This window comes from Chinchilla lanigera, unplaced genomic scaffold, assembly GCF_000276665.1.
Source record: "Chinchilla lanigera isolate Chin_1 unplaced genomic scaffold, ChiLan1.0 scaffold00091, whole genome shotgun sequence".
NCBI lineage: Eukaryota > Metazoa > Chordata > Mammalia > Rodentia > Chinchillidae > Chinchilla > Chinchilla lanigera.
In genome coordinates this window covers 2,868,287-2,893,534 of record NW_004955492.1, presented here as the reverse complement: position 1 = coordinate 2,893,534, position 25,248 = coordinate 2,868,287, and the positions used below count along the sequence as shown (strand labels likewise).

The following is a 25,248-nucleotide window of genomic DNA, read 5'->3' as shown; positions in this document are numbered from 1 at the left end:
CTCCCAAGTACTGGGATTAGAGGCTTGCTCCACTACACTCAGCTTGGAAAAAAATTTTTGAAAAGCCTGTAACATCCCCCCACCACAACTGCTTCCCTCTTGTCCTATAGAACTGGTTTTGTTCAAAAAAGGCAATTATCATAGTTTATTTTTTATATTTGCCCTTTTTGCTTCCATTTTTTGAGTAAGGAGTTTTTCCATTGAAGCTATTTTTACCAAGGATATAAAACTTAAATAATAGTTCAGATTCTATGGCTTGGACTTAGATATATATTATATCTTCAAAAAGGCAGATTAATTATCATGGGAATAATGAAATTAGCCATAGGAGAATGAATATGTACAAACCAACCACATTGAGAACCCACTAAAAGTTAAACACTACAAGGGTGGTCTGTAATGAGGAATGCAGTATGCATTGCCATGACTGGGGCTATTAATTCAGCATCTCCTGTCTTCCCCCATGGTCATGACATGAGGATCTTACTTAGCGCAGTAGTTTATGGCAGCTCATTATTTCTTTATCTTTTACAACATAATTTAGTTAAAACTGACGTGCATTTCCTATCCTTTTGGCAACTGACAGCTAGCTGGACCAGCTGTTGCAAAGAGTAAATCCTGGAGTGTAAAATCTCCATATTTGCCTTTGGTATGTTTAGCCTTTGACTGGTGTGTATAATCCAGGCTCATTTGGAACTGCTGCTGGTGCTTGGTTTGATTAATCATCAGAGGTGTGTGCCCTGGTGCTGTTCCTGATGGAGAATACTAATGACCCTTTCATCACCTAATTCTTAGTGTTTCTCCATTGTTTCTTCTGGCTAAGTAGTGTGTATTTATATGGTTTTGTGATGAACTGATTTCACCTGTCTTTAAAAATTAAGTTAAGAGAAAAACCTGTACTTTTCTCAGGTGTGTATGTGGTCTAGTTGCTGTAGTTAGAGGAAGCCTCCTGGCCCCTTTTTTTAGTGTTTCCTTTGTTCATGTCTTTGGTTGAAAGGTGCCAAGGCAAAGTCCTCCAGAGTGAAATAGGCCTGTGGGGTCCGGTGTCCTGACCTCAAGGACTCACTCCACGGAGAGGCTCCTCAAGTGCCTGAGCTCCTCTGATCTCAGGCTTTCTTCTCAGTGAAATGGGGATCATAATGGGACTAATTCTTGGGAAGATGATGGGACTAAGGAATGAAAGGTTAGTACAGGCTTCAGCAGTACCTGGGTGACAGATTGAGCAGGGTCTAGGATTTTGATTTATTGGTTTTATAGTAAATCATGGGAGGAACTAACAACTTGATTTAAATTCTGAGAAGTGACAAACAACAAGCAAAGAATTGTTCCAGCATATCCCTGGTTTTGGGTTCAGCGTCAGTGTAATGTGAATATGAGTTTTTGATCCTCTTTCTGTGACTGTTTGTCCTATGCCTTGTTGTCAAAGACACCTACTTTAAATTGAACTTGTCATTGTATCGTGTACAGTCCTCCTGCCTTAGTATCCCATAGTGCTGGGATTACAGGTGTGTGCCACTATGCCCAGCAGAATGATTTTTTAAAAATGTGCAGTCATACATATACCTAGTGCTAACAGGTTGTCCAGCACACACTTTCTCAGATGTCAGCTTGCCTTGTTCTTAAAACTCTGATTTTTTAATCCTTTCCAATTTTAGGCTTTTATTTTCCTGCTCTTATAGTGTCAGGTGGCCCCTTGAAAACATAGTGCAGATATCTAAGAGTCCTTTCGGACACCGCCTTTTCCCACACTGTGACTTAATAACCATCTTTTAATCTACCTGCTTCTTTTCTGTCTCCCATCTTAATGATGCTGGTATCGCACCATCATCTCCAGCCCTCCCAATACCTTACGTTTTTCTTGCCTAAACTGGCATGGTTTCTCATCTGAACCTACAGTGTTGTCCCCAGAGATGCAGTAGAAATATGCCCTATCTCCCCCTTGTACTGTCTGCATTTTGTCACCAGTCAGATCATTTCCACACACTTAAGCTATGTCAGTCTCCCTCTTTAAAGACCTTCAATGACTTTCCCGTTGCTCTTAAACTGAAAACAGTGCATTCCTTTGCCTAAATGTCCCCAGGGCCCCTGTTTGCCCTCCCAGCAACCCCATTCTCTGTGGGGTACCCTTTATTCCTGCTGGGGTCCCCTGTCTTCTGCCTCACTTGTGTATTCATTTGCATTTTCCGTCCCTTCCAGAATCATCCATGTCCTCTTTGGGGAACCCCACCCCTGCGCCCCCTGCAGTTTGTGTATATGCCTGTGTACCCATTTGTGTAAAAGATAAAAATGGTGTTCACGGTACACACACATGCACATACACATCCATTTACTTTAATATGCACATAGCTCTCCAGCAGGACCTACAAGAATTGGTAGCAGGAGGTATCTTTGGGAGGAAATCAGTAGTAGATGGAAAGAAATGTTTGGAGAGAGATTTTTAAAATTTTCAGTATAATTCCATTTCAGTTTTCAGTATTTTCCCCTTACTCAAGTAAACTATATATATATATTTTAAAGAGAAAAAAACATAAATAACTCCCCCGCAAAAAAACAAATACAGAGTCAAAAACAAAACAACAAAAAACAATAAAAATGATACAGAATTTCAAAACAAGGTTATAGGAAGTTAACAATAGTTGTCATATTATATATTGTTGTCTTCAAAGTAGTTGCTCAGATCACCAGACATAAACATGCAAGATGGATAAAATAATTAAGCATTAACTGTTCCTTTCAATAAGCCAATAGAAATCAGTAGTACAACTTATAAATAAAAACGTTTCCTTTTGGCCTAAAATCAGCAGACTTCAGAAGTAGAATGTTACAGCTCTTTACCTTCTGGTGTCCTGTTGGCGCGTTCTGGACAGGGAAGGAATTCTCACAGCTTGTCTCTGCTTTTGTTTTGCAGGACCCTGTTGGCACTAGGATGCCACGTGGGTCTCTCGGATGAACATGCTGAAGAAAAGGTGAAGAAAATGAAGCTTCCCAAGAAGTAAGTTGAAGGAAGAGGCGATGCCAAGCAGTCTGCATGTGGCCTGAGTGAGGTGCAGGTGGCTTGCTCGCAGAGACATGATAAAATGATGATTCAAAAACTTAAACTGGCTGGGTCACTCTGGGGTGGGACAACGGACACTGCCGAGAGAAAAAACAAAGGTCAGGATGTACTGGGGAGTTTGTTATATCAAGTGTGTTATTTTCCTAGTGTGTGTGCGTACCTGTGTGTTCCTCATTCTAGCTGATCATATATAATTTTCCATTGCCTAAGAAATTGCGTATAATTTTGATTTTATAAGGAAAATAAACTTGAGGAATGAGGAGAAAGTATTATGAAGAAGAGAAATCCAAGGCCGGTACATGTTGTAGGAGTGGCTTTGCCTACTGTTCTATGACCTGTGTCTGTGGCACTGTGAAAGTTCTGAACCCTCAGCCCTCTCACCGGCTAATAAGCCTTGATGATATCCAATTTGGTGGAAAGACTTAGGCATTAAATAAAGAAGTACTCAATGAATGGTACCTGTTTTGTGTTACTATTATTTTTTAATTTTAAATTACATACTGAAGTTACTTTTCTGAGTCTATAAATTGTAAGTAGCAAGTCTGGAAATCTAAATAATATCATGAGGTAAGAACAAAATACCCGCCTCATAATCTCTGTTAAGCCTGATGTACCCCAGATAAACTAAAAGTCCCCATAGAAATAGTGTGAATTCTCTGCAAATACAGTCCCTCATTCAACAGGCTACAAACAGTTTTACTCAGTTGCTTCCTGGAAGAATTTATTAAAGCTGTCTCATTACTTTGTATATTTTTGGTTTCTAAACTTTTTTTCTAAAAATTCAGCAGTTCCAAAGGATATCATTATGGTCTATTTCACATATTTTCCTTTTGAAATGACACTTTTTCATCAGTTTTTGGTGTATCTAATGAATGCAGATCTACTAATGAATGTAGATCCGCAGTGATTAGATATCATCAGAATCTTTTTCAAAACTGTATGAAAACAGGAAATTATATATTATTTCATTTTTCCCTTTGAATTGTAATTCCAGCCCATTTTCCACACTGTATTTTTGTCATTGAGTAATATTTTTATGTTGGGCAATTTTTTATCCTTATCCTACTTTAATAACCTAAGTGTATATATTTAAATATAGTTTTTAACTTTTTTGTTTTCTGTGATCATGGTCATTACATGCTCAAAATTTTTTTGGCATTATCACTATAATAACTTTTGGGTGGTAGTGCTCAAAAGAAAGTACTTTTTTTTTTGAGGTAGGGTTTCACTATGTAGTCCAGGCTGACCTTGAACTTGTGGCAATCCCCCTACCTTAACCTCCTGAGTGCTGGGATTACAGGTGTGTATCACTACTCCTAGCAAAGCAAGTTAAATTTTTTATAAAAACACAAAAATAAGATTTTATTGGAAATCACTCTTAGTGAAAGGGACTCTGCTGTTCTTTTTCCAAGTATAGCATGCATCCACATATAATATTATTTACTGATAAAAAGAAGTTACAAGATCAATTGCATTCTTTGTTCACAGAATAGTTTTTGTTATTAAAAAGATCATTCAGTTCAGTGAATCAAAAATTAGTTCATCATGAAAAATCATATGTAATGATCTTTCAAGTGACAACTCAATTATGGCCTTGTTCAATTTTTTAACAGAAAAAAAAAAATTGGAAACCATCTACCTTGCAGAAGAGTCATTATTCTCTCATTAAAGTTATTGATTCTCTTGGTTTTTTGGAAAGTATTTGAGAAAGGCATGATTAAATACCATAAAAAAATAGAGCAAAATTAAAACAGCAAACTAGTAAATAAACTTTTTACTCTCTCATTTGGATAAGAGAAGTGAAGTGTTAATTTTGTATTATCTTTGAATGTATAATGTTAAATTTATTACATTATATTTATTCTGTACTTTGTGTGTATGTGGGCGGGTGTCTGGGTGGGTTTTGTGTGCGTGGGGGGATATGTATATTTATATCTCATTAAAGCATTGTAGTCAGCTGGGCGTGGTGGCACATGCCTGTAATCCCAGCACTCGGGAGGCTGAGACAGGAGGATCACTGCAAGTTCAAGACCAGCCCGGGCTACAAAGTGATCTCAAGGACAGCCTGAACTGCAGAGTGAGACCTTGTCTCAAAAAGACAAAAAAAAAAAAAAAAAAAAAAAACCAAAAAAACCCAAAGAAAACCCTTGTAGTCCAATTTAGCTTATTTTTTTAAACAATTTATCTGTCATGAAGTCTGGGTAGTGAAGTCATTTTTCATTGTCAAAACAACCAGATGGAAAAGAATTATCTTTTGATACAAGGAGTCTGGTGCTTTTTTTTTTTTTTTTTTTTTTTTTTTGTACAAGGAATCAAACGCAGGACATTGTGCTTGCTAGGCAGGAGCTGTGCCACTGAGGAGGAGTATTTTTTAATAGGAAAATAGATTGTTGTATATAGCCTAATAAAAGAGTTGTAGCTATAAATGACAACATAGATGAATATAAATGTAACACTGAGGGTATAGAAACATATTCTATAAGATGATATAAAATTTAGATAAATTAAAGTCTCAAAATATGCACATCTATAAAATGGCAATTTTGTATATTCCAAAGGTCTCATTACAAATAAGTAGGATAATGACAGACAATTTGCTCATAGTATCCAGATAATTGATTAGCAAAATGAAGAAAAAAAAATGTTATATTTTTACCTTATACTATTCACAGACATCTACACATCTAATTGCTGGAAACATAAAATTTGAAAACAACAGAATGACTATCTTCAGAATGTTGGAGTGGAAAGGAAGTTTTTTTAAATCATAGAAAGCACAAAGCCTTGTTTTATTTAAATATTTAATCATATATAACCTTTCTTTACAGGTTTCCCTAATTATCCTATCTGTATTACCATGATTGTTTCCTTTACCCTACTATTATTTTTCTAATCATACTTCTTCATCTAATGTTATTGATTTACTTATTTTTCATGTCCCCTAAAATGAAATATCCACTCAGTAGGGATCCACAGCTGTATTTACTCTAGTTCTCCCAGTTTTTAAAATACCTAGTAGTAGTGAGTAAATGTCCCATAATTATTGTTGAATTAACAGGTTAATATATTTGACTACATTGAAAACAATCCATGAATCCAAGTAGACTATAAACTTAGTGGAAGGGCTCAGAATACTATCAGGAACTTTAAAAAAAATTAATTAAAAGATTTCCAAATAGAAAAATGGCTAAAGGATATAAATAGATATCTATAGAAAACTTACAGATCCAGTAAACATATAAAAGACATCCAGTCTCACTGTTTGGGTTTGTAACTAGATATCCCCCCCAAAGCCTCATGCAGTCATAGGTGGGGCTTCTTGGAGGTGGCTCCATCTATGGTGTATAGTTCTGTGACTAAGAGTATGAGGCTAGAATTAAGAGTGCCCCACCCTGTGTGTGAGTGGTGGGTAGCCTGGATGGAATATAAAGGGTAGAAGGAAAGATTGCTGCTGCTACGGCTTGTCTGCTCCTGCCTCCTGCCTGCTCTGTGATGCCCCTCTGCCATGCCACTCTGCCTTGGAGCCAGATGATTGTAGACTAAAACTTCCACAAACTGTGAGTCAAAAGGAACTTTTCCTCGTTTAACTGTGTTGAGTATTTGTCTCAATAACAAGAAAAAGTAACAAAGACAATCACTAATAATAAAGGAAATGTAAGTTAAAATCACAGTGAAGTCTGTTTTACACTTTCCAGGTTGGCAAAGATGGAACATTCTGGTGGGAATTAAATTAGTACAATTACTTTGGAGACCAAATCATTCTAACCTTAAAAAGTTGATGATGACCCAGTTGTTTCTTACCCAGACACAAATCTCATTGAAACTTCTGGATAGCTGTGCAGACAAGTCTGAAAAGAGTGTGCTATGTGGCCTAGATTATAAATAATGCCTACAGGCTGGAAACAGCTGAAAGCCTGTACATCTAATTGAAATGCTATAGAGTAGTTAAAGTGAATTAACTAATGCAAAATGAAGTTACAGGACAAATCACAAAAGCATGACCTTGATCAAAACAAACACCCCCCCCAGCCCAAAGAAAAGTAAGTTACCAAAAAGATACAGTATAATTCTGTTTATAATTTAGGAAAATGAAATGCAACTTTACACATAGTTTACAGAGCCAAATATGTGTTGGCATCATATAAAAATCAATATTACAATATTTCACAGAATTAGAGAAAACAATCCTAAAATTCCCTTGGAACCAGAAGAGACCCAAAGTAGCAAAAGAAATCCTAGGTAAAAAGAGAAAAGCAGAAAATAGCACAGTCTCAGACTTAAAGTTATATTATAAAACTACAGTGATAAAAACAGCATAGTACTGGCATTAAAACGGACATAAAAATCAGTGGAACAGAATAGAAAATGCAGAAACAACCTCAGGCACATTCAATTTTTTGATCTTTGACAAAAGGGTAAAAAAAAACATATACTGGAGGAAAGATAATCTCTTTAATAAATGGTGTTGGGAAAACTATCCATCCCTGTGCAGAATATTAAATCTAGAGCCATATCTCTCACCATGTCTTAAAATAGAAACATTTAACATGCTGGAAGATAAAATGGATTACACTCATGAAGACACAGGTGTAAGCGAGATTCTGAACAGAACCCGGATTGCATAGGAAATAGTACCAAGAATCAATAAATGGGATCATATCAAATTAAACAGTTTCTGTACAGAAAAAGAAACAACAAACAGAGTGAAAAGACAACCTACAGAATGGGAAAAATTTTTTGCTAGCTCTTCCTCAGAGGATTCATATCTAGAATATATAAAGAGTTAAAAAATATTAGCTGCTCCCAAATAAAAGGCCCAATCAAAAAGTAGACATGTAAATGAAAAGAGGCTTTACAGAAGAAGTACAAATGCATTAAGAAATACTCAGCATTGCTGGTCATCAGAGAAAAGCAAATTAAAACAACACTGAGATTCCATTCTACCCCACGAAGAATGGGGTAATCAAATAATAACAAATGCTGGAGAGGGTGCTGGGGTAAGAGGAACATTTCTGCATTATTGATAGCAATGTAAACTAATACAGCCACAATGCAAACTAATACAGCCACAATCTCAGTATGGAGATTCCTCAAAAAACTAGAGCTAGAAATTCCATTTGGCCCAGCTATTCCCTTTTTAGGAATTTTCCTGAAACTTAAAGTCATAGTATTGCAGTGATGCATGCATACCCATGTTTATAGCAGCTTAACTTATACTAGCTAACTCTTGGAAGCAGCCAATATGTCCATCAACAGATGAATGGATGAAGAATATAGAGTATTTAAAATGGAATACTACTCTACCAGAAAGAAAGATTAAATGAGTCATTTGTTGGAAAAGGGATGCCCCTGGAGACCATAATTTTAAGTGAAATAAATCAGACACACAAACTTAAATATCATGTTTTCTCTTACATGAAAAACCCAAATTATAAAAGCCAAAAGAAAAGATATCAGATAGGAAGAAGGATCTTTTTCAAGTGGGAAGGGGAAGGGGCTGGGGATTTAGCTCAGTGGCAAAAGCGCCTGCCTGGCAAGCGCAAGGTCGTGAGTTCGGTTCCCGGTTCTGGAGAAAAACCAAAAAAAAAAAAAAAAAAAAAGTGGGAAGGGGATCAAGAGATGGAAGGAGGGATAGGAAAGGGATGATAGAAGGAATTAATCCTGTGATGTCTAGTGTTCCACTTTTGGCACATAACAGTGGAACATAATAATTTTTTTCTCTTCAAATACTTGTTCCTTGAATTTTTCTAGATAACATATATGAATTTCATGCAAAAAAGTGAGAAAAATTGTAACCTTGGCATAAAAGGATTAAGACATATTATGTAGATGTACAACTCCACCCAAGAAATGCACAGTATGTACTGCAAACATGTACTATTAAAATAGTTCTGGAAATTGAAAGCAGTAAAAAAATAAAAAGCATTTCAAGAGTCTGAAGAAAGAAGCAGTAACAAATAGAACACATTATCTGTTCTTAAATTCATTGATTTCCTTGCATTTTTTTGGTAAAAGTAAGCCTTTTTGCCTACTGCATGTTTTGCTGAACATAAAGTTGAATTACTCTATGAATAAAGAATAAACATACCATTGAAGAGGAATCCACCTGAAGAGTGCATGGTATCTTCAGCTCACTTGTATATATTTGTGTGTTTGTGTATCTGTCTACCTGTAGTTTTATTTTTTAAAGAGAATTAAAAAATAATTAAAAAATTAGAAGTGATGCAGAATTTCACTAAACAAGATGATAGGAATTCAGCAGTGGTTGTTACATTGCATATTGTTGTCTTCAAATTAGTTGTTCATATTACCAGATATAAGCATGCAAAATTGGTCAAAAAAATTAAAGAGAGAAACATTTAAGTTGTAACGGGCTCTTTGAAATGAATGGTTAGATAGAAGCTCAAGGTGCACCCGTAAGTATGCTGTTGGGCTACGGGTGTAGTTCAGTGATAGAACACTTGCTTAGTGTGCATGCTGTGCTGGGTTTGATCCCCAGCACCACAAAAACAAAATAGCATTCTTTTTATATGTATTTGGTAAATTTCACTGGCTTCAAATTTTAAAATATGGTTTTGTGTAATTTTAAAAATTTCTTTGATTGATATTAGTGTTAGATTTAAACCCAGTGGGCCTTGCAGTCAGAGTACCGACTGATGGTGGGGATTTAATTCTCCTCTGTTTAGTTTTGATTCAAAAAAATTGATATTTCCCATATTTATTTTCAGCTTTGGCTCTTGATTCTAATGCCATCATCATAGAGTGATCTTCCTGGACTTCTATAAAACTGTACCTTAAAATTGTACTTCTTCCTCTGTCCCCTTAGTGTTTTATTCTGCTTCATAGCACTTGTCTTCCTGCATACTACTTTACATGTTTACTTTGTTTTCTCCAAGATTCCCCTAAGAACATACTTTCCATGAAAATACATGTCTGTGTCCTCATTATTCTGTGATGTATCATTAGTTTTTTGAACAGGACCTGAGAAAATTCTCCTGCAGAATGGGTGTTGGTTGGTGAATTTGAGTGAGGGCTGCACATGTTCTAGAATTTCACCTGAAGTGTGTGGGTGTTGATCTTTGGTTGCTCCCATTTTAGTGGGCTGTCATTGGCTGACTTGTCTGTATTTATCTGTGGTGGCATCTCAGAGAGGGAGGCGTGTTCTCCCAACTGACCTGTGGACAGGGATGCCCACCTAGGACCCTCCTCCTCTTTGTGGGTCACTGCTCATCTCTCTGGAGGATCTGTCTGGGGAGTACCGAAGCTTCACAGCACTCCAGCAGCATGGAGATAGCAGTGTGTTGATGGGGTGAGGAAGGGTTGCTCAGCCCTATATTCTAGACTTGGTATATCCCCAATCTCATCTTTCTCCCGAGACATCTGTTGGCCTGAGCTGTACTGCACAAGGACCTTGGGGTATGAAATGATGAGATCTGACCTTTTTCCTGGGCATAATCTGGAAAGCAGGACAGAAATTCACCTTGGCTCTGCAAGGATTTATGGAGAAATGGAGAAATTACTTGCTTTCTTTTGACTCCCCCGCTTAGACCCTCCCACCTTTAGCCTGCCTCACACTGGCTGTCTTTCCTTCCTTTCCATCCCAAGGCATAAAGGCTTTGCTTTTGGGTGCTCAGAAATAAGAGTTTGTACTGTCACCAGGCCGTCCTCTAAAAGGCCATTGTCTCTGCATTGGATTTACAAAGCTATTTTAAAACCCCAAAGCTACAGTTAGCGTCTGTGGTGAATCTCTTTTGAAATTACCCTTCTGTAGAGCCAGTGAGTGTGTCATGGTCTTGTTTCAGGCATCGGAGATGTGGAGGAAAGCTATCAAGTAAGAAGGAAAAGGGGTGGGGGTGCAGGACACATTGCTATATTAGGTGTTTGTTTTAAAACAAACAAAAAGAAGCAGAATAGAAGAAATATATCTGATGTTTCCCATTCTAATTTCTGTTTCAACATTAATTCTTCTGTATTTGTTTTCTGGAGAATGGTTTTTGAATATTCTTTATATTCTTCCTGTGAAAAATCTGAGCTCAGTATTCATTTCTTGTAGATGTGCTTCCAGCAAAGCTTGTTTTCAATATCTCTGGTGTGCAGTCATCTGAGGTTTTCCCATTTGTTCCAAGACACTTGAAGGGTTGCTTTGGTATTGAAATTTACAGTTAACATCTACTGAACTTGGACATCATCTTTTCATGTTTACCGTGCATCTTTCACAACATAATGATTTCCAAGCTTCATTTAACTTGATTCATACTAAACAAGCAAGCGTGGGAGGCGGGGGTGGCTGGGAAAAAAGGAAAGGCTTGCTTCTTAATGTTTTTGGTATGCTGCCACGTTTTTGTTCCATCACTTTAATTGGCTCTTCAGTGAAATTATACTGTGGGCTTTTTCAAAGGCTCATTTAGAATACCTGCTTAGGAGAAATGTGGGTCAGATGAGAATGAATCATGAAACTGAAGTGCTACTTAATGTGACAATTCATCTGGACCAAGTGCTATCAATTTTTTGTTTATATCTTTGGTAATATGATGTAAATACAACTGGTACAACACCAGGGGTTTGTTTTTTGTTTGTTTTCTTTTGTCCAGAGGTATTTTAAAAAGAAATTTTACTCTAAGGACATTGAAGCTCAAACTCTTTGGCTAATTTTTTACTCTCACTGCCATTTCTATTATTTCATACTATTAGGTTACCTGCTTATCAAATCAAGACTAAAAGCTAATAACTACAAAATAATTTCAATACTTTGGAAAGTGAATGGATTGAATGCATTTGTTTCACTCTCTATAAATTCCTCAGAAGCTAATGTCATAGGGTGATGGCCGACATAAAGACCTGACATATTAAAGTGAGGAAAGTAGCAGCTATACCTGTTCAACAAAGGGCTGAAGGAGAGAGAGACTGAGTGGCTGATTCTGGGCGGTTTTCCCAGGATGTTCAGGAAAGGTACAATGTCATTCATGGGTGTCTTTAACATGAGCTATAATTATTTTGTATGAATATACTTAATAACCATAAGAATTTCGTCTATTTTGGGAGAGTACAGAATTTTACTTACAGAGCACTCTCCTTTATTTCTTTTAAATGTCTATAAATCAGTCTGAAATTTTGTTTGAAGCTATTTACTCTCCAAGATTCACATCAATCGCATTTTATTCCTGAAACTCTTCATTTTCAACCACAATAAGATAATAATATTAGCAGTTGATAGGCCTTTCTGTGCCTTATTACATGGTATTAATAAGATGAAATTGAAATTATCTCCCGAAGTACATTTATTTTCTTTTTAAAATATCAATTTGTTTTCTTGTAGTGATTGTGTTCTTAGTTCCTTTGTTAAGATAGTCTACAAATGGAAAAATGGCTTTATAAATCACCGTTCATACCATTCATTTATATCAGTGAAACATTTATTAAATTAGCAGTTTCACCGAATACAGTCGGTTGAATTGATGAATTTCAAAGATATCTGTATTGAGGTAAAACAGACATGGAAATAAAAAAGCTTCTAGTAAAGTGGTAGTAACTTTAACCTGGGTTGGATTATTAGCTATTTAAAGGAAGCATTTTAAGCTTCCTATTTTCCTCACTGGTACAGAAAATCAGCTTAACTAGAAATGAGTGTGAACTAATTGTTACAGTACTTGAAACCAACATGGGCAACACATCTCCATGCATTTCCACTGTGAAGAAAGGTTAAAACAGCGTGGAAGCAATTCTGCCCAGAAAACAGAGGAAAATGTTATGTCAGTGTTATCCAGCCTCACATGTTAACAGAACCTGCCTGCATTTTTCATTTGGAAGGACTTCCATTCCTCCACCTTTCAAAGATACCTCCTCAGTCCAAAAGAAACTGCTAGAAAGCCTCCTATTATAATTGGTTGCCAGAGGGATCTTTCCTGTTTGAAGAAGCCATACAGAAGCATAAGCTCTAGTCAATGATTTGTAGATTAGTATCTGTCTTGACCATCTGTGTGTCCTCTGTGACACCCGGGTGGGATTAAGGCTCTGGAAAGTCAGAAAACTACGAAGGGTGTGTGTGTGTGTGTGTGTGTGTGTGTGTGCGCGCGCGCGTGCGCACGCACACGTGCACGCTCCTGTGTGCTGGGTGACTGTGGGTCAGTAGGGGGAATTGAAAGAGGGGTGGAGGTGGGGGCAAATTGGAGGAAGGGTGGACATAGAGCAAAAACTGGCCTCTATGTCAGCCTGGGAAAGCTACCTCCCACCAAAAGTGCTATAATTGGAAATTAGACCATGCCACCATGAGTGCATTGGGCGCTTTTTCTTGTAGAAAATATCTGAACAAGAATGTATATAGGTTCTTGTCCTTACAATTTACAGCTTCATTTGTCCAGTTAAACATCAGAATTCTATCACATACAGTTATCTGTAGGAATAGTTAAAAAAATCTCATATGGTTTCTTTATGCAAAAAAGGAAAGAATATTGTTAATTACCCATACCTACAGAATACTGATTTGTTTGTTTGTTTGTTTGTTTTTTTGGTTTTTGGTTTTTCTCCGGTCCCGGGAACCGAACTCACGACCTTGCGCTTGCCAGGCAGGCACTTTTGCCGCTGAGCTAAATCCCCAGCCCCCAGAATACTGATTTAAGACTGAAAAAAATGTATATGCTGTATAATAGTGTAAATTGAATGTGATAAGACAGTGCTGTAATTAGCCATAATTATTGCTAGAACAATCTAATCCACTTAAAACAATATTTCTGTGACTTTTGCTTATAGATAAATTATTTATAAAATATAAGAATCTTAATACTGAAATAGGAGACTTAAGGTATAGGTAACTTTATTCAACTTTAAAAATTAAATATTGCTGCAACACAGTGGTTCATTGACCTTGTCTATTGAGTGCCTGTGGTATATAGTAGGGACTGTATCAGGTTTCTGGATGTTGTAAGTGAACTGAACAAACCTGCTATTCTCATTCACCTTGTAATTATGCCAGCCATGGTCCAGGCAAAGATCATTAACAGGTTTTTTTTTTTTGTTGTTGTTTGTTTGTTTGTTTGTTCTTTGTCTTTTTGAGACAGGGTCTCACTATGCAGTTCAGGCTGGCCTTGAACTCACTTTGTAGCCCAGGCTGGCATTGAATTCTCAGCAATCCTCTTGCTTTAGCCTCCTGAGTGCTGAGATTGCAGGTGTGCCCCACCACGCCTGACTAGTTTTATTTTATTTTTTATTTTTTATTTTTTTTGTTTTTCTCTGGTACCGGGAACCGAACTCACGACCTTGCGCTTGCCAGGCAGGCGCTTTGCCGCTGAGCTAAATCCCCAGCCCCTAGTTTTATTTTTTTAAGGAGCATTTTCCTACACGTTCTGATAATTAACTTTTTAAGTTAGTATTATTTTCTGGTGAATTTTCTTGTCTTCATTTTCATAAAAGGACAATCTTTGAGATGCATATTTCTAGTTACCTGACAAAATTAATTTTGTCAAAAGTTACATATTGATGGCTAGCTGCTGGGAACTATTTTGGGTATAATGACAGTTACCAAAAATGTAGCAAAACATATCAAAGTAAAGTCAAATACTGGTAATAAACCAGAGTAAAATCAGAAGTTGTTGTGGTCTGGGCTTTGTGTGAATCTCAGGAGTGAAATTGGGTGTTGTGTGTCTATGTGGAAGAGGGCACACTCTTGTTCATTATGTGTGTGTTGGTGAAAAATTTCTTAGTTTCAGTTTTGCATTTCTTGCCAAAGATTAAAACTTATAACTCATTCTGCCTGGCAAGCATGAGGTCTTGAGTTCGATTCCTGGTACAAAGCAAGCAAACAAACAAAAACCTTTATAACTAATTGTTTTAGGACTTTTTGTCTCTTGGTCATGATGTGCAAGTTCCTTGAACTCCAGGGAAATAAATAAATAGCATTACATTTTAAGCAATTTCATAGCTGAGAGTTTCTTTACTTTGTAGCTTCTCTTATTTAGAGATGATGATAGGGAAGCAAATGACAAATGCATTAGAATTTCCCTGTAGAATAAAGACTAGGCAGTAGTTGAAAGGATATACAAATTTATGAAATAAATATTCCATTAACATAACATTCAAAATTTGAAGAAAAATATGAGTGCAGGAAGTGAAAACCTTCAAATGCTTTAATAGGTGAGCAGTATTTTGCTTTAAACTATACAAAAGCCTCAACTATAAGGAGCACCCATAATGATAAGTTCTATGCATCTTTGCAAAGGAAAAATAAGTAAGTTGTCTCATCTGGTTTATCGCATAAAAATGACAACCTAAAGGTCGTGTAGCTTTTCTTCTTACCAGTTTTCAATGGAAGTGAAAGAGACTCAGGATTCCTGAATGGATGCTTTGTCACTAGTCACTACTGTGGTTTGTGCGACTTTTGGACTTAGGTGGCACCATGACAAGATTGTCATAAGATTTTTATTAAAAGGTAAATTATGAATTTCTTTGTCATTACTTTGTAGTTACCAGCTGACAAGTGGATACAAACCTGCCCCGATGGACCTGAGCTTTATAAAGCTCACCCCTGCACAGGAAGCAATGGTGGACAGACTGGCAGAAAATGCTCACAATGTGTGGGCCCGGGATAGGATCCGGCAGGGCTGGACTTACGGCATTCAGCAGGTACATGACCTAAGTAAGATTCACTTAAATGGGAAGAAGCATAATTAGCAGCTGGAAAGATTAAATTATGACTATTTCAAAGGTCCTATAAATGTCCATGTACTTGTACACATGCACAAAAGCACCTGCCTAGCCCTGCACTCTAGAAATTAGATGACCTTGCCTTGGGTTCTATCATCCAAAACACAAAGTAGGTGCAGGATGAGTAATGCTACAATCTAAATTTGTAACATGGTTTTGTGGTATTTTCCTTTCTGCAGTTATATTGTAGTCAGGACTTTCTAAAAATGTGAAAAGATTGAAGTAAAATGATAAATAAAAAATAGATCCAGAATTTCTTGTTCACAAGCTCCGGGGTCTGGTAAATGTCAGAATTCAAATTTTTCAGGGTAGAGGTTTTCCGAGTGGTGATTTCATGATATACTACTTGTTCTACAGCACCTTCAGTAGTGCAGCAGAGTAAATTAGCCCAACATAGGCACAGTAGTACCCAGGAAGATAAATAGACTGAATTAGTTCAGTTCAGGCTTTACCATGGGATGAGTTTTTGTTAAATTTAGGAAGGAGTAAGTTTGCGGAGTTTTCTGGATTTCAAAATTGGGCATCCGTGGAAACTTTGAAGATGCTGCTGTAGCATCTCAGTGAATTAATGGGAAGAGTGATTTCCCAAGTGGCCATGCCCTAAAGACTTACAAGTGTTGACACATCTTTGTCTAGCTCCTAAAAATAAGTTTACCTCCTCCAAACTTAGGCATCTTTTTACCTGTACTCACTCTTTGTTAACAACATATTAATCTCATTTTATAATTGGAGCCACTTTTGGATCTGGGGAAGACAGAGGAAATGTGGAAGGGGCAGCCTCTAACCTCAGAACCTTTAAACTTTGATGTCAGGGAGTTGCTTTATTTTCCATAGCCACTTGCCTTGCTTTGATGGTTGCATACCTTTTTTCCTTTAGGATGTCAAGAACAGGAGAAACCCTCGCCTTGTTCCCTACACCCTGCTAGACGATCGAACCAAGAAATCAAACAAGGACAGCTTGCGTGAGGCAGTGCGCACGCTGCTGGGGTATGGCTACAATCTGGAGGCCCCGGACCAAGACCATGGTACTGGCTTTGTTCTGTTCCCTTTGCTGTAATGCAAAAATCATGTGCTGATTCTTCAAAGTCAGTTAAATGAATACAAAGGAAAGATCAGATAAGGTCTTCTAGTCCAAGTGGAGATTTAGACCAATGGCTTGTAGTGTCCGTGGGGGCCTCAGTACACACTGACTCTGCAGTGGGAGAGAAAGACTTAACTTTCCAGACAGTCCCTGATGAGCAGTGACCTTTCTGATGATAGTGGCCTCCTTCCTTGCCTTGCCAGTGCCCCTCCAGAAGAGCTGATTTTAGTGGGAGCTAGTCTTTTACAAAATCTCACCTTCATACTCATTCATATCAGCAATATTTGTTTAGTTCATGTGATGTTTTTACTTAAAGAAGTGTCTTAGTCACTTTTCTCTCATTGCTCAGACAAGATACCTGATGCTCAGAGTTAAAAGAGGAAAGGTTTATTAAGCTCACAGTTTGCAGAGGTTTCAGTCCATCATTGGCTGGCTCCAGAGTAGGGTGGTTCAGCAGAGAAGAACAGTCACAGCAGGCAAAAAATAGCAAAGCAACAAGGGAGAAGAGGCAAGCCTTTTTCTGTCCCTTATATTGTATGCAGGCTACCTGCCCTAGGGCCGGTGTAGCACTCACATCTTTAATCCCAGCATTGGACCCTGAATCAATCACAAACTCAAGATTCATTTACCTCCAGAAAAGCCTTACCTCCAGAAAAGCCTTACCTCCAGAACGTGTGAGGCTTCAGGGAGACATCTAGACACAAACCATAACAGGTAGATACATTAGAATAGACAATAGATATTTCTTAAGTTAAAGGTTTTTTTTTTTCCTTTGGTGGTACTTGGAATAAAACTCAAGGCTTCACACATATTAGGGAGATCCTCTACCGTGGAGCCATGCCCTTGTCTATAAGTTAATGGATTTTTAAAGGTAGTGTAAGAACATATTTCTCTTAAATAATACTTTTAAGAATATGATTTAAAGTGATTGACTCTTCAACCCATTCTCATGCAGTTTTACTGTATTATTCATATCCATATTTTAGAGTTGGCAAAAATGAAATGATGATTTTGTGTTTTATTGTAGTACCTATATTTTTTGGCAAGAAATTTAAAAAACTTCCCCCTACATCCTCTCATATTTTCAGTGTGGTATCTGTGCATGAGAATGAAGGACATCTTAAATAACAATAATAAAATAATAGTCATGGAGTCCTTCATGTATACCTTTTATGTGCTGCAAGTGTGTCTAAGACCTTTAGAATCACTGGGCACTGCTCTGAGTAACTCTGTGAGAGCAGTATTTGTATTATGCTCATTTTACAGGTAAGAAAACCGAGATCCAGCGATTTCTGCATCTTCCCATTGGCTCAGCATTAGGGGCAAGGTTCTGACCCTGGGCATTCGTACAGATTTTAGTTCTTTGAGTTGATTAAGTTTGTACTTAGCCCTTGAGAGACCTTCATAGTTACTGGATCCTTATATTTGCTGCAAGTAAAATTGTTTCCATCTGATAAGAGTAAAATTCATAGCCATAATATAACTATTTACCTTGAAGTTAGCTTTATAGATGTGTAATACCCCTTTTAACTCAGACCTTTACACTGGCTACTTCCCCAGCCCTTTAAAATTTTTTCGTTTAGAGCAGGGACTTTCTGAGTTTCCCAGACTGTGCTTGAAATTACTATCCTCTCTGACTGAGCCTCTCAGAGTGCTAGGATTACAGGCGTGTGACACCATAGCTGGCTAGTGGTACACTTTTATGAGCAGATGCTGCTAGGTACACACAAGACACCAATGAGATTCCTGTCTCAAAGACTTACATACTGCATTCCACTGTGTGGGACGTAAACAGTAAAAGGCTTTTAGGCCATGCAATATATTTTTAAAAAGAGTACTACAACTATCTCATGTAGAATATATGTGCAAAGCTTACTGATTCTATGCTTGATTTTATTTTTATATTAAAATATAATTTATATATGGTGGAATCCACAGACCTTAAATGTGAGTTTGACAGTTTTGTGCACAAATGGAATTTCCAACCAGAATTGTATGTCCAACATGTTCTTTAACCAAAAAGCTTGCTTGTGGTCTCAACAAAGTAGCTACTTTCTAAACTCTATCATCACAAATTAGCTCTATCTTTTTTTGTGGTTTGTATAAGTGTAATCACTGCATTATGAATTTTTTGCATGTGGCTTCTTTTATTGCACATAGTATTTTTAGGATCACCCATGTTGCTCTAAGTGTGATAAGAGCTATTGCTCAGTGGTGTCCTTTATAGTAACATGCCATAATTTGTTGTCCAGCTCCTCTTGTTGAAGATTTGGGTGGTTCCTAGATTATTGGTGCTATGGACAATCTGTTATGAACATTTATATACAGGTCTTTGTGTAGATGGTGCTTTTGTTTCTCTTAAATACTCTGGAGTATAATTGCTGGATGATATTTATGTGTTTGTATTTTCAGGCTTTCAATCCTAAGAAATCTTTGCTGATACAAGAACACAATGATTTTCCCCCAGAGATTTATTACTTTAGATTTTATGTTGAGGTTCATGATTCAGTTGGAATTAATTTTTGTTATGGTGTGAGGTTAAGGTCAGAACTCATTTTTTTTCCCCATATAGGACTAGAAATTGAACCCAGGGCCTTTGCACTGAGCTGCATCTCCAGCCCTTTTATATATATTTTAAAATTTTGAGATAAGGTCTTGCTATATCATTAAATTGCCCAGGCTGGGCTTGAAATTACTATCCTCCTGCCTCTGCTTCCCTATACTGGGATTGCAGGCATGTACCACTGAGCCCAGCTAAGCTTCAGTTTTTGTACAAATGGACATCCAACTGTCCCAGCACCATTTATTGGAATGTTACCTTTCCAAATTATATTATCCTGCCATCTTTGTGAAAATCTACTGACCACGTGTAAGTCCATCTATATCTGGACTAACTGGTCTATTCCATTGTCTATACTTTAACACTGTCTTTATCACCATACAATAAATCTTAAAATTGTAGAGGGTCTGTCCCTCAACTTCTTTTTAAAGGATTCCTTTGCTCTTATTTTTCCTTTGCATTTCTGAATACATTTTATATTCAACTTGTCTTATTATGATGGAGTTACAGTTGAGCTTATAAATTAATTTGAAAATTGATGTTATTCTATGCATGGTGGCACACGCCTGTAATCCCAGCACTCAAGAGGCTGAGGCAGGAGGATTGCCTCAAGTTTGAAGCTAGGATGGACTACGTAGTGAGTTCAAGGTCTGCCTGAACTATATGGTGAGACCCTGTCTCAAAAAAACTAAAAAAAAAAACAAAACACCCAAACAAACCAAAAAACCCAGTATTCAGTCTACCAACTCATGAACGTGGTACATCCTTCTGTTTATTTTGTTCCTGTTTGGTTTATCTCAGCATTATTCGTAATTTTTAGGGTAGAGGCTTTACATTTTATTTGCTATATTTATTTGATATTTTGACATTTTAAATGAAATTGATTTTAATTTCATTTTACTTTCTAGTTATTTATTGTGAATATAAGAAACAATATTTGAATATGAATCTCATATCCTTTGATCTAGGTCGACATATATATTGGTATATCTATTTATTGGTAAATTCCATAGGATTTTCTATATACATAATCGTGAGATCTATAAGAAAACAACTTGACTTTTTGTTTGACAGTTGCCATGTCTTTTTTTTTTTTCTAACTAGTAAAGGTTTCAGAACAACGTTGACTGGAAATGCAGTAGTGAGAAAAGTTGTTTTGCCCTGTCTCCACCTTAGAGGAAAAGGTTATAGTGCTGCTCTACCAAGTATGATAACCCTACTTAGCTGTAGGGTTTGTATCAGTCATGGTGACCTTTTAGAGCTTTTGGTGGTAAGAAACAGCTGGCTGTGGCATGTGTGCTATAAAGTTCGCCACCACCGGTGTACATGGTGTTTACCTCTTTGACAAGATTTCCTTCAATTCCTAGTTTGTTGAGGTCTTTTATTGTGAATTGGATGTTGAAGTTTGGCAAATGCTTCTTTGTGCCAGTCATGGAAAAGATTGTATAGTTTTTCTCCTTTATTACTGTTGACATTTTGAATAACATTTGCTTTCAAAATTTAAACCAAATTTTGATTCTCTGTGTAACTCCAGTTACATTATGTAATTTCTTCTTTTATATAGCTGGATACTCTTTGCTAATATTTTGTTTGGAATTTGCATCTCAGTGTTTGTGAGGAATATTGGTATGTAATGTTTTTGCAATGTCTTTATCCTTTATCAGATCTTGATACCTGGGTAAAAGTGATCTCCCAGTAATAATTTTTCTTTGCAATATCTTTTGATAAATTTTGATATCAAGGTAAAGCTGGCCTCATCATATGTAGAAATTGTTCCTTCCTCTTAAATTTCCTGAAAGAAATTGCTTTGTTTTACATCTTTTCTTTCTTAAATATTTGATAGAATTTGTCAGTGAAAGCATCTGAGTTGAAAATTTTATTTTTTAAAGAAAGGTATTTGATTATGTTTACTAGTGTATTCATTCAGTTTAAGTTGCCATATTTATTGGAATACAGTTTTTAATGTCCCTTATCATTTTTATGTCTGTGAGATCGATAGTGATATCTCCATTTCCACTCGATATTAATAGTTTTTCATTTCTTTTTGTTTTTATCAGTCTTCTTACATTGATTTATTAATCTTTGCAAGTAGTTGATCTTAGATATACACGCTTATGAGTTCAGTTTTCAAGCAGGTATTTACTTTTCCACATCACCTGTCCTTTTGGGTAAAGGCTAAGCATGCTGTGTGATGATGTCTCCTTAGGAAGTCACTCTCGAGGGACTGTGCATCAGTGGAGAAAGTCAGTCTTCCATCACAACGTTAAGAGATTCTGCTTTTACAGCTCCCTTTCAAAGAACCTGTTGCACATGCTTGTGAATTTATGGGTTGCAAGAAGAAAGAAAAGGTGGTCATATTTACAGCATTCCAGGAGGTGTCATTTGCCACCATATTTGAAATTCTCTTCATTTCCGTGTGATTTGTGATACGTAGATGCTGAACATCTACTATGTGTAGTTCTGGAGATTCCTGGTGGGTGAGATGGCTTTTGGCCACAAGCAGCCAAGTGCAGTGCCTACATTGACCGCCTTGTAATTTCTTTGGCCAGATTAATTAGTCTACTGCTCTTAATTACAGTCTCAGTGGACATGAGCAAAACAGCATTGTGCTCTTTGGATATGTAAGTGAATGTTTTTCATTCAATTTAGGAAGTTTTTGACTGTTATTTCATCAGCTATTCTTCCATTGCTTTCCTCTATTTCCTCACCCAGTGTGACTTTTATTGTGTCTGCTTGACTGTGTCCAACAGACCTACTTACTTTTCTTCACTCTTTTTTCCTGTTTTCATACTTGATAATCTCAATGGGCTTATTTCCTTTGATTCTTTCTTTTGTTGGCTGAAACTTTTGTTGAGCTTCTTTAACGAAGTCTTAAATTCAGTGATTATACTTTTCAACTCTAGAATTCTATTTGTTTCTTTTTTATAATTTCTGTTTCTTTATTGAGTTTTTCTATTTGATAAGGCATCAGTCTCATTTTTTTTTGCTTATTTACACATTTCCCTTTAGTTCTTTGAACATATTTAAAATAGTGTAATATTTTTGTTTAAATTTTATGACCAGGAATAATTTTTCTTGACTGTCCCCACCCTACCCCCTGTGCACAGGGCATACTTTCTTGTCTTTCTGAGTGTCTCACAGTATTATGTTGAAAATTGGAATTTTAAATTCTATTTTAAAGAGGGAAAAAAAAAAACAATGAAAATGATACGAAGCTTCAACACAAGATGATAGGAAATAAGCAGTGGTTATTATATTATATTGCATAGTGGTATCTTCAAAGTAGTTGCTCAGATTAAAAGATATAGGCATGTAAGATTGGTCAAACAGTACAAACACTGCTCCTTTCAGTGAAGTAATACAAATTAGTAATGCAGTTATCTTAGCAATCTTGTGTGTGTGTGTATTTTTTTGGTAACTTCCCCTTCCTTCTTTTCTCCTTTCTCCCATCCCAGTCATCTTAAATAAGTTGTGCTTAGTGATTTTTCTAAACTAGCTTTGTGGTGTTCATACTGTTCATAATGTGTGGCCGCTGAAGTTGAAGTATCTGTTTCACTAACTTAGCAGTCAGCCAGTGTTGGGACAGAGACTTCCTTAAATGCCCAAGAATAAGAATTCTCACTGTGCTGAGGCCGAGGCCCCATCTGCTTGTAGGTATGCAGCTCCCACACTTACAGCCTTGACTTAGCCTTCAGCTGTTGCTGTGCAGGGCCTCTTGGTCTTCCAGAAGTGAGGGCTGAGGCCTTGTCAGGTGTTTCCGGAATACCCGCACAGCCAAAGGTCTGACCGTGGCCTGGTAGATAAGCTAGTGTTCTTCGTAGCCTGCTGTGCATCTCATTCCCCAGATGTCTCTTTTAAAATATTTGCTCAGCTGTTGTTTATCACAACTGTTATCATCACCTTAAGGAGTTACAATGTTAAAAAATTACCTGTGATATTTTTCAACCAAATGTCCCTAAGGAGAAGTCTGTTTGCGTTGGGCAAGGTCTGAGTCAGCTGGAATACAGTCTAGTCTAGCAGGTTGGATTTCCTAGGAAGCGCAGCAAGGTAAAATCACAACAGTTACCCGGGAATCGGACATTGGAGGCGCCCCACCCTGAGCTGCCCACTCCAGAGGCTCCTGGGTTCTGGCTTCACTGAGCTTGAGGGGCCGGTGGTTTTCTTGTATTGTGGAGGCAGTGAAAGGAAGAGGGAGCGGGGGCAGACTTACTCTTCAAGCACAGGGTCGTTCTCACTAAATAACTACTCTTGCCTTTAGCTACTTTTCAGGGCTCTGGAAAGGTTGCATAGGATGAGTGGTGCTAGAGCGTCCCACTGATTTCACAGGGAAGAGGGTTTCTAGAAGTCCTTACTCTGCCGCTTTTGCTGACGCCAGTCATCAGCAAAGGTTAGCACTAGCGCTGTGTGGAGTGGAACAGAGGGCAGGCTACAGGTTAGAGACGGCAGGAAAACATGAGTGATGTCGCCAGGTGGAAGACAACAAATTGGTAGTGGTACCAGTCTATTGTGGACATGCGTTTTTCAGGAGGCTCAGTGGAGCAGGGAGAGAAGTTGAGGTAGAGAAGGTGGACAAGAATCAGGGTTGACAGAGCGAGTAGAGAAGGGTCTTAGGACCGTAAAGTGTGGAGCACTCTACTGGTAAGGAAGAAGAGATGGAACTTAATGAGTGTTTGGATAAGGAAATATGAAACCTGGGAGCAAAATGGTGATCAGACATTCACATAGTCCCTGGATTATAACAATTTAGAGATCGAACTATGGACAGTTCACAGAATTCTATTCCTCTGAAGTTACATGGAAATGATCAAAGAGGTTAAGTGTTGTGTGTTTCACAGTGGAAAATGAAATCATGTATCTTGTTCACCACTGTGCCGTAGGCTCCAGCAGCACGCCTACCTCCCGCAGAGGTTCACTGTGCTCTGTTATTACAGAAGGAAGATGAACTGTCCTGTGGGAGGACTCAGTAATCGTCTGAGTGAGATATTGATGGGAACAGAGTTTCAAGAAGTAGGGATTGGCGTCAGAAAGGACATTCCTGCAGTAGGATTTAATGAAAGCTGACCTTAGGGGATGGATATAGAAAGAGGAAGGAGAGGCAGACTCTATAGGCTAAATTAGAACTCAGGTGGGGAGAAAATAGCAGTGGATGAAGACAGGAAAACTGAGACAAAATATGGAATAGCTTGAAAAACAAGATCTAAGAAATGTAGGAAAATTTGTACAGGAACTTTTACAGCAAAAGCTTGAGGTACGAGCTTAGTTTACCACAGCAATGTAACTATGGCAGCAGTGGGAAGAAACAGATCAGACGGGGACAGAGCTGGAAGGCAGCGAGAGGAGTCAGAAAGCCTTGGAGAAATTATAATTTTTCTGAATAAGAGTTATGGGAATGGAAATTAAAAGATATGAAAGATTTGATGGTGTAAAACAAAATGAATTTGGAGATCAGTTAAAAGTATTAATTTGTAACCATTCTGTTGGTAAAATTTTAAAAAGTTAAAAGTATAGAAATTTTGATATAGTTGAATTTAGCCCTATTAATTATGGCTATGGTTTATTTCCTGTTTTTTCAGCAGAATATTTATCTATTCTGAATTAAATGTTGACTTAGTATTTGGATTTTATTATCTTTGAAATATTATTCTCAATTAAACATTAAACATTTGGAACTGGAATTTATTTTTATTCAATACAAAGTTTTATCAAGGTATGAATTGCTTTATTCAAAATAATAGGAATTTGAAAGTATTCTAGACCCTTTTAGAGACTGATGATTTTAGTACATAAGTAGATATTGACTGCCCTCTAGTGGTAGATATTATATATTTTTATATGTAAACAACATTGAATGTTTAT

General features: G+C 37.2%; 1 protein-coding gene across 7 annotated transcripts in view; it reads left to right on the top strand.

Annotated features, from left to right (window-relative positions):
- Ryr2 (ryanodine receptor 2 (cardiac)) overlaps positions 1–25,248 on the top strand; it is a gene marked incomplete at its 5' end in the record, with an annotated part of 627,916 nt that overhangs the window by 381,978 nt on the left and 220,690 nt on the right. For all 7 annotated transcript variants that reach the window (XM_013504706.1, XM_013504703.1, XM_013504705.1 and 4 more), the window contains 3 exon segments: positions 2,909–2,992; positions 15,511–15,670; positions 16,629–16,776. In XM_013504706.1, coding sequence (XP_013360160.1) covers positions 2,909–2,992; positions 15,511–15,670; positions 16,629–16,776 — 392 coding nt within the window.